Genomic DNA, 10,037 nt, shown 5'->3' on the forward strand with positions numbered 1-10,037 from the left:
TTGAGGACCACATGCGCTCTTCTTTAGAGTTATATAAGTTTATTTATGTATATAAATTTATATATGTATGTAAATAGACACATATATATAATTCTCTAATATCTTTTGCTGGATGAATGAGATTGAAAGAATTAGGAAGATCCTTTTGTTTCCTGTGACTTTGATGTATTAATGTAATAATTCTGCCTTTCCACTTTGTGGAAATTGTATATTTGTTGAATTCTTATAGTAAGACACAAGTGTAATATATTTGCTCTTTTACATTTATATTAAAATTTTGTATGCATAATCATTTATTCTGGTCCCATTTTTCCTGTATGGACAGAGTTGGAAGTCTAAAACCTACATTAGGTAGAGTTGTAGACAAAATAAATAACCCCCCTGCTACCAGGGTCTCTGTCTGTGTAAAATGCACACTTGTATTTAATAACAGATGATATTACTGTCTTGGATGGGAAATCTCTTTCCAGTAATATATCCTTCATTTTCCTACATTTCTTTTTAGTTAGAAGCTTTAATGATATGTTATCTGAAAACCTCATAAAAATAAAATAATTTGCATCTCTGGGTCTTCTCACAATTTCTTTTTATTTTGAGTTGAGGAGCCCACACTGGCCCTGCGCTCAGGACTGACCTGTGGGAGTGCTCAGGGGTCCCAGGCCCTGGTGCCGGGCCGCCTGGAGAGCAAGCAAGCGCCGTACTTCCTGTGCTGCCTCTCCTCTCTTCTCACAATTCCTCTCTTACTGGAAGGATTGAGTGCTTGAGTACGCTAAGGTTCTGGCAGTGTTGATAATCAGCCTTTAAATGTTGGGCTGAGGAAGCATGCACGGCTATTCTGACTTGTTATAAATCTCTAATATTATTCCAAGATACAACGTCATCAGAGGCATTCTTAAGAATTTCTGGATATTGTTTTTATTCTGTTTTCATCAGATGTGGAGACCACCATAAATCTTGTTGTGTGTGACGTTCTTTTCCTTTATTTGAAAATAGGTCCTTGATTTATATCTTCTTTGAATTACTTCACTATAGTAGCTAACATAATTCTGTTAAGAGACTACCTTATAAGAGATCAAATGCAATCAGGAATGCAGTTAAGAGTTTCTTGGTGGCTTTCTTGTCTTTATGGAATTACATTGTGCTTTAAAAATGTTTTCTGGGGGAAAACAAGTAAAGGAAATGATGGCCATGTTAATTTTATTAATGTGGTTTAGGTCATCGTGGAGATGTTTTAAGGTATTTGAACAGTTTTCAGAGTGCAGAGTAAACAGTACTGTGTGCTCTGCGCTTTTACATTATTTACTTTATACCTAGAAGGATTTATGAACTTACCTCGCAGAACGCATCGTCCTACTTTTGGTTGTGCTGGGTCATGGGAAGCCAACCTGAATAGGAGAAACTCACTTTCGGAATAAACTCCTGAATAAAGAATTTATTCTTCAGGAGTTTATTAACAAATTACCTTTAAACATTAATAACAAATTACCCAGAATATCACGAGAGAGCCGTGATAATGAGATAATCACTATTTTGAAAGTTTAGAACATTTTTCCTCTATTAGACTATTTCTTCATAATGTTAGAATAATGTTCAGACTTAGTTTGTTTTTATTATAGTTACATGTTTGTCATGTAGATAAATATTAAACATTAAAACATTAAGGCAAGGCTGGGATGCTGGAGAAGTCCATCCCTGGGTTGATCTCATGGTCCATCATGAAGTTTAGTCATGGAAGCCTGCCTGGTGGCTAGTGACCCTGATCGATCAAGGAAAAAAGGAAAGTTGCACATTAATAGCAATCATGAATGAGAAAAGTGATTCTCACTTATTTTTAAGAATTTCCACTAAATTGGGGGCTGGAGCGATAGCATAGCGGGTAGGGCGTTTGCCTTGCACTCGGCCGACTCGGGTTCGATTCCCAGCATCCCATATGGTCCCCGAGCACCGCCAAGAGTGATTCCTGAGTGCAGAGCCAGGAGTAACCCCTGTGCATTGCTGGGTGTGATCCAAAGAGAAAAAAAAAATAAAGAACTCCCACTAAATTCATACTGGTGGAATTCACAAATGCTTTGGGATACAGGATTTTTCAGGGCTGTTTTTTTACCTCATTGTGTCTGAGGAAACCCGGCAGACCGCAGCCGCTCTTTTGAAACCGTCTGAGAAAATCTAGTGAGAGATCTAGCTTTGGCCACATCTGCTCCAACCATCGTGGTCTGATCTGGAAATAAACGGCCTCCGAGTATGCCCCCGCTGTTTTTGTCATTATGTGAGGTTGGGGATTGAGTGAACTTCCTCTCAGTGATCATCCAAGATCCCTGCCTTACAGAACAAACAGTGCTGGCTCTCTGTACAAAACAGAAAAAGAAAATACTTAAAACAGAAAACCCCAGAATTTTCAAAGTTCACTCGAGTAAATCATTGCAATAAATCATTGCAGTAGCTCTGTTACCTATTGACGATTGAGTTTTCAGTTAAAGCCTACCCCCCAAAAGAAATTCCACAGTCAACTTTGGGATGCGGATTTTCACTAGACCTTTAAGGATGAATATATTTCAGATGGTAAAATAGTAAAAACTGTGATGAGACAGATACTGATTTATCATATGAAGTTATTATTGAAACAATTCCAGGAAAAGATAGATAATTTTCTCTCATCATACTTAAAAAAATTTTAAGCTAAAGTATCACTGTCATCCTGGTGTTTGTTGATTTACTGGAGCGGGCACCAGTAACATCTCTATGACACTCAGCCCCGAGATTTTAGCAGCCTCTCCTTACTCGTCTTTCCCAACAATTGGAGGCTCTTTCAGGGTTAAGTGAATGAGATCTATCGTTACTGTTTTTGGCATATCGAATACATCATGGGTAGCTTGCCAGGCTCTGCCGTGCGGGCAGGATACTCTCGGTAGCTTGCCAGTCTCTCCAAGAGATATGTATATACCTTTTACTGTATTTGAGATATGCGTACGCCATGGGGAGCTTGTAAGGCTCTCCCGTGCGGGCAATAGACTCTTGGTAGCTTGTCAGGTTCTCCAAGGAGAACAAGGCTATTAGATGTCACGCGGCCACAAGGCTGAGAGCTTCCGGGAGCTTGGTCTTACAGCAAATAGAATTTTTAAATGTAATTTTAATAAATGGCAGAGTCTGGCAGTCTCCCTGTAGCTTATTGGATATGCCAAGGACAGTAATAATAACAAGTCTCATTCTCCTGACCCTGAAAGAAGCCTCCAGTCGTTGGGAAATGGATAAACATCTGTTTTTACCGGACACTACTATTCTGCACTGAAATCATGAACTGTAGATGAATGCTACATCAAGAATGTATCTCGGTGAAGCTAAAAATGGACAGTTTGAATTGATCAGGTTTGTGAATCACTCTAGAATATGCAGGCTACTTTCTAGTGACACAACATCAGTGGTTGGGGTTGAAGCAGGGAGGGTGTTTGCCTAGCATGTGGCCGACCGAGGTTCAATCCCTAGCATCCCACATGCTCCCTAGAGCACCACCAGGAATGGTTCCTGAGCACAGAGTCAGAAGTAACCCCTGAGCATCTCTGGATGTGACCCAAAGACACCCCCCCCAAAAAAAAAAATAAAATTAGTGGTTGTCTAGCAGTGATGGGATGGATAGGAGGAAAGAATTTTAGCAGGCAGAATCTTTTGGGGTGTTGTTCATTTTTCTTGGCTAAGTAGTTTCCAAGCTGTGTACACATCTCAGAACGTACCAAGCCAGAGTCTTTATGTATAGTTTATTATATGTCAGCATATGACAGTAACACTGCCCAGAGAGATAGTACAATGGGCAGGACGCTTGCCCTGTATGTAGCCAACCCAAGTTCAATCCCCAGCACCCATTCTATCCCCTGAGCATCTCAAGTGTAATCCCTGAGTGCAGAGCCAGGTTAAAAGCCCTGAACACAGCTGGGTGTGGCCCAAATACTAAAAAATAAAACAGCACTTGGCTATCCTACCATGGTCATTAATGTATCTAAGAATAGTTCCTTTATTTGCTGGATTTTTAGGACCTAGGACTCTTGTTAAAAATATTGAGTTGCATACTTGAGAATTATTAGGTTAGGAGCAGGGAATTAGCTTTTGGCAAACACCCTAGATGGTTCTTCTCATTAGTCTTGCTTGGAAAACACTTGATGCAGATTACATTAATAGCACTTACGCCGTCAGAACACATTTCCCCACAGGAGAGATGTTCTGTTCCTCACATTCACCAAAGACCTACGTATGGAACACCTACTGGTGCTTTTACTGTGGTCAGATAAAATCGTTGAGAATTGGACAAAGTGTTCTCATCAGGGTGTGCTGTGCTGAGATCCGTATACGTTCTGAACTTATTGGCAATTTCTTAATGGCCCTAATATTAGTTAACATTTCCTTGAAGAGCGAACAGAAATGTTCTTCATACCTTTAGGGGTGGCAGGGGAAGGTTGAGGCCCCCAGCAGTGTTCAGGGATCGGACCCATGTTCCTGAGTGTGACTCATGTGCACCAGCCCTCTCAGCTCTCCCCCAGCCCCTGCTGACGGATCATATCAGTGCATGTTGACGGTGGCGGGGAAGTGTTTTACATCCTCACGTTAAGAAGCTGTGGAACGATACGGCGGGAGAAGATGAATAGAAGCATGTAGTTATCCTCTACAGGTCCCTTAAATGGAAATAGAAGGCAGCTTTCCTAAAACTGGAAAAAATAGCTTGACCTCATTGTTCCCTTTCCAGCGACGTCAAACAAGGAAATAATAGAACACGTCTGTCAAAAGTGTAAATGGTTCCGTTATCAGAAGCCTTTAAGGGCAAGTTTTCTACAAATCATCCTTGAGCTCTTTGCTCTTGCTTGGATTTTGGTTCTTCCCACCCCACTCCCCACCCCCTACCACCCCAAGGGTTGGTGACCCAGCAAGTAATTAATCACTTCTGTTGGCTCTTAAATAAAAGAAATAAAAGCTCAGTGTACTCTTTGACTTCACTGTTTTTGGGGGTGTTTATTAGTGTGCAGTATACACTGTGAGACCCTTGGCTGGTGCTCCGCCGTAACAGTGTGCAGGTTACAGTGTGAAGGATGGAAGACAGTCTGCCAACATAGTTGTTATGGTGTCTGTGTCCCCTGTGTCCCTCTGTAGTCAGTGAATGGGCTATTCCCTTGTCCCATGGGACAGCAGCTCCCTTGCTCCCAGGTCCTGTCGTATCTTCCTGCAAATTCTGCTTTGGACTGATGACCCCTCACCGCTGCTCTCGCCTGGTGAGAGGGAGAAACACCTTTGCTACCAGTTTCACGTCTCCGGGCTCTTGTTCCACCTGTGTAATAAAACCTTCCCCGTGGAAATTGGACACTACTTAAAACCTCAACATTAATAAACTAAGCCCTGTCATCATTAAACTTTCACATCGAGCAAAGTTTTAAAATGGATACCTGGGTATAAGCAGGCATCTTTCTTTAGATTTTATTAACTTAGAAACCTGTTTTCATTTGTAAGCAGAATAGAACATCCCCCTGCACTAGCAGGCTTAAGGGCAATGCCCGAGGCTCAGGTTTATGTCTTTAGGTTTACGCGTGTCGTTGGTGTGTCTGCAGTACCAAGTTTGTCAGCTCCTGGGAGGAGTGTATCGAACGCAGAGGTTCAGGAATTAGTGTGCTGCGCGTAGATACCTACAAGCCGACTTGTTTTTGTTTGCTTTCTGTGATAGGTTTTTTTGGTTTGTTTTCTTTTGGGCTTTACTCAGGTCTTACTTCTGGCTCGATGCTCAGGAATCACCTTGGTGATCCTTGGGTGCTCATATCTGGTACCCGGGATCAAACAGGTTTGCATGCAACGCACCTTTCCCCCATACTGTCTTTCCAGCCTGAGACTTGGTTCCCCCCCCATTTTTGCCTCCCTCACTTAATTCATGGCGGGACTCCTAGGCGCTGTACATGTTCTGCAGGAATCCCCCGCCAGCTCCCGCTGTTCCAGCGTAAGAGTTACACATTGGACTAGACCAGCGGGTGTTCTTGGCTGAGTACTTCCCAGCCAGGTGGCAGCAGCTCGGTGTAGACGAGTTGCCAGGAGCCATGGTATGGCCAGTATTCTGCCCAAGTGGGGGCCCAGCGAAGGCACTGCTATTGATTTCTGTCCCTGCCCATAGTTCACATTGATTTTCATTTAATTTGCTCTTTCACTCAAGCAAGATTGGGAGGTAGACTTTTAGTTTAAATTACTTAACTACAATAGAAATCCATGACATCTTATATTTTATATAATTTGCATATTTGACTTAGGATATTTTTCAGTTTGTTTCATTTGGGGGCCACACCTGGCTGTGGTCAGGCTTTCTCCTCGCTCTGTGCTCAGGAATTACTCCTGGTGTGCTTGGGGGACTTTATGGCCTGCCAGGGACCAAACCCCACTGCATGCAAGGCAGGCACTCTACCCACTGTACTATCTCTCCGGCCCCTCGTTGTTCAGTTTCTAATTGTGCAGGCTCTCTTTTATATTTAGCCATTAGGGAGATCTTAGAAATAACAGTTTGGGTTAGGGCAGAATTACAGTCAACAGCTAATATTTGTTTACTAACAATTCTTGCCAACATATATAAGTGCCTTAAATATAGAGTAATGATAAAAGCACAGTAGATAATACATCCATCTGTTTCTTCTCCAGCAAGAGAAACTTACTGGGCATGGCACATTTCTTTTCGTAGATAATATTTTGTTGTCTGGGGAGTCACACCCAGCAGTGCTCACAGTTTACTCTTGGCAGTGCTTGGGGAACCGTCCATGGTGCTGGGGATGCAACAGGGCCTGGCCTCGTGTGAGCATCACGCCTCTGCATCTTAACTTTGTCTCTCCGGCCCTGGCTTCTGTGTTGCATGTGTGAGGTTGGCTGTTCTGCTGTTTCCGGTCCCTCTCTGGTCAGAGGCTCTCTTAGAGCTGTTTGAAATGCTCCCTCCTGATCTCGCTTCTCTTTCCAGTGGGCCTTCGGGGTGACGCTCTGGGAGCTCATGACTCTGGGCCAGACGCCCTATGTGGACATCGACCCCTTCGAGATGGCGGCCTATCTGAAAGACGGCTACCGAATAGCCCAGCCCATCAACTGTCCTGACGAACTGTAAGTTTCACAGAGTTGGAAGGCGCGCGCTTCGTTCACCGTGTTAAAGAAGAGCGGGCGTACACATTCACAGACTTCCTCGTTTGAGAATGTGTCTTTGAACTTGAGTTAAACCCGAAGAGCCACCCAGTCGCCGAAACGCATTCACTCTTTAATGCACTTGGCACACTAATGTACATAGTGAGGAGACTGCTGACTGCCGTTTGGTTATTCTGTGTAGAGTGAGGGACCTGGCTTTTATTCATGCAAGCTTAAGAACACCCTTGGTTACAACAAATCTTCATTGTCATCTTGGCTTCTCAGCTGTGGCCAGCTGGTGTGTAAGGAAGGTGCTGTGGGCTCGAGAGGAGGATGCGCCTGGCTCCTGCTCTGTCACGTAGCTGCCCACGGCTGGTCTTTCCTGGGAATGGGGCTGGGGGGCACAGTGGGTGTGATCTGGGTTCACAATCCTATGCAGGATTATGCATGCCTAGAAAGCCGTGGCCAAGTGGCAGTCTTGACATTGATGTTACGGCCGATCCAGGGTTCCTGGTGCTAAGCTAAAGCTTCCTGTTCTTCCACGTTCTTTGACTCAGATCTGAAATACAGGAAGGAGAACACTGGGTTGTTTTTTTTTTTTTTTAACTTGCTTTATGTATTTATACGAAATCCTGTTATTTGATGGTATATATTGATATACTCAAGAATATTTAGATCTACACACAAATTGGAGATCATCCATTTTTCGCTCCTTTTTTATAAATTGTGGAACTGCCAGAAATATATATATATATTATCCCTTCCACACCCACATTTTTTTGTATTTTAGGTGTGCTTTATTTTTATTTTTATTTTTTTTTTTTATAATTTATTAATTGGTGAGTCACAATGAGGGTACAGTTACAGAGTCACACATTTTCGTGCTTGTTTTTCCCTCATGCAATGTTCGAGAGCCCATCCGTCCACCAGTGTTTATCTTCCACCACCAATGAACCCAGTATCCCTCCCACCCACCAATCCCATCCTCCCCACCCCACCCCGCCTCTGTGGCAGGGCATTCCAATTTGTTCTCTCTCTCTCTCCTTTTGGGTGTTGTGGTTTGCAGTAGGGGTATTGAGTGGCCATCATGTTCAGTCTCTAGTCTACTTCCAGCGTCCACACCCACATTTAAACAAACCTGACTAACATAAACTGAGCAAAAGGTCATGCTAACTATTGTCACTAATCAGATTGTTTTGTTTTTGTCCCTTTCAGGTTTGCTGTGATGGCTTGTTGCTGGGCCTTGGATCCAGAGGAGAGGCCCAAGTTCCAGCAGCTGGTGCAGTGTCTCACCGAGTTCCATGCAGCCCTGGGCGCCTACGTCTGACTCCTCGTGGTGCCACCACTCCCAAAGGAAGGTTCCTGGGGACCCCACTCGGCTGGGCACAGGCGCTGTTCATCCTGAGGAACCCGTGGCAGTACATCTGTCTTCCAGAACACCGTGCCTTAGAATGAATGCTTTAGAACCTGAACTCTGAGAAATGGACTTCATAATGTGGAATATTTTCTAGATAACAATTTTATTAGATTGAACTGAAAAGGGTTTTGTAAATTTTTTGGCCAAAAAAATTTTAAAACATAGTTACTTTGGATTAGGGGTACATTCTTAAAAAATAAACAAGCGTTTTGTTTTTTGGGTTTTTTTTTAATTGTTTAAACAGATATTTTGAATAGCTATCTTAGTGCCAACTGCTTTTTACTTTTGGACTTCATCAAGATAATGTAGGTGATTCACCTTTAAAGTTTTCGTAAATATTTAACACTAGTCTTGGGAATGGTTTGTCTTCAAGATGCAGTACTTTTCTTGGAGGACGAAAACAAAGAAAAGTTAGAGAACAAAAGAATTTTAATGATTTCTTAGAGATAGAAACTTCCCTTTCGCAGAAAATGTTTCTTAAAAAAAAAAAAAAGAAAGAAAGAGAAAAAGAGTCCTGCTTTCTTATTTTAGGGAAAGTAGAAATTTTCTAAATTTGGTAAATTTGCTTTCCCATGAGACAGAAGTAGGTCTGGGATGTCAGCAGTAAGCAATGAGATTTTATTTATTTTTACTCTCTGGAAAAAAGAGATAACAATTCCAGAACGTCAGATCATATTTCTAAGGTTAGGAATCACTTTTATTGCACCCGGAATAGTGCTATGCACAGAGTGGGTGCTTTTGTTATTGTGGGTAAGGAAATGTAAACTGATGAATTTTGTGCTTATCTTCAATGCTGGCTTAAGTATAAAAATTGTTTTTTAAGACACTTGAAAAATTAAAGGATTTGTTTTATATTATGACAGTACTGAAAAAAATTGTTCGTAAGAACAGATGTGTCTGGTAAGTCTTTGAACAGCTGGATAGAGCCTTTGGAGGGGGTGGGGGGGTGTGCTGGGCTGTATCTGGGGGCTCTGTGCTCAGGAGGGAGCCCTGATGGTGCTTGGGGACTGTATGTGACGCTGGGGGTTGAACCTTAGAAATATGGACGGGCGGTGGGTAGCCTGGTGGAAATCCAGGCCCCTGCCACTGACCTGGCCAGCAGGGCGGTTTGGGCACCTGGAGTGCCTGCTTCCCTGGCCCCAGGGGTGCACCGTCAGGGCAGTGTCGGCCCGGTCACCGAAGGTGCCTAACTTGGCAGAGGTCATGCACTTCACACGACCGATCACGGTGGTTTCCGTGCTGGCACTGGGCATGCACAATTCAGCCAAATTAAGTGCCAGTGGCCCATGGTGGCCCAGGCGGAGAGGTTTTTGTCACCGGCCCTGGGTACCACAGGACAGCAACATTGTATTTCATGTGATCCTTGTCCAAGCTCACAAGTCCTAGCAGACTCTAGCTCTGCTTTTATTACAAAGATGTGCTCCAACACTGAGACTCTCGCCAGAGCCAATTAGAGAGAGCTTTGGATTTGTGCTTGGTTTTTGAAGCCTCCTCCGTGAATAGGGGC

At 43.2% G+C, this 10,037-nt stretch overlaps 1 protein-coding gene across 2 annotated transcripts in view; it reads left to right on the plus strand.

The window, feature by feature from the left end:
* Positions 1–9,387, plus strand: part of RYK (receptor like tyrosine kinase) — an 82,638-nt gene extending 73,251 nt beyond the window's left edge. For both annotated transcript variants that reach the window (XM_055127231.1, XM_055127230.1), the window contains exons 14-15: positions 6,959–7,095; positions 8,329–9,387. In XM_055127231.1, coding sequence (XP_054983206.1) covers positions 6,959–7,095; positions 8,329–8,440 — 249 coding nt within the window. In that variant the 3' untranslated portion in view covers positions 8,441–9,387. The remainder of the gene's footprint in view (positions 1–6,958; positions 7,096–8,328) is intronic.
* Positions 9,388–10,037: the final 650 nt, after the last annotated feature.

Source organism: Sorex araneus, chromosome 2 (genome assembly GCF_027595985.1).
Source record: "Sorex araneus isolate mSorAra2 chromosome 2, mSorAra2.pri, whole genome shotgun sequence".
Taxonomy (NCBI): Eukaryota; Metazoa; Chordata; class Mammalia; order Eulipotyphla; family Soricidae; genus Sorex; species Sorex araneus.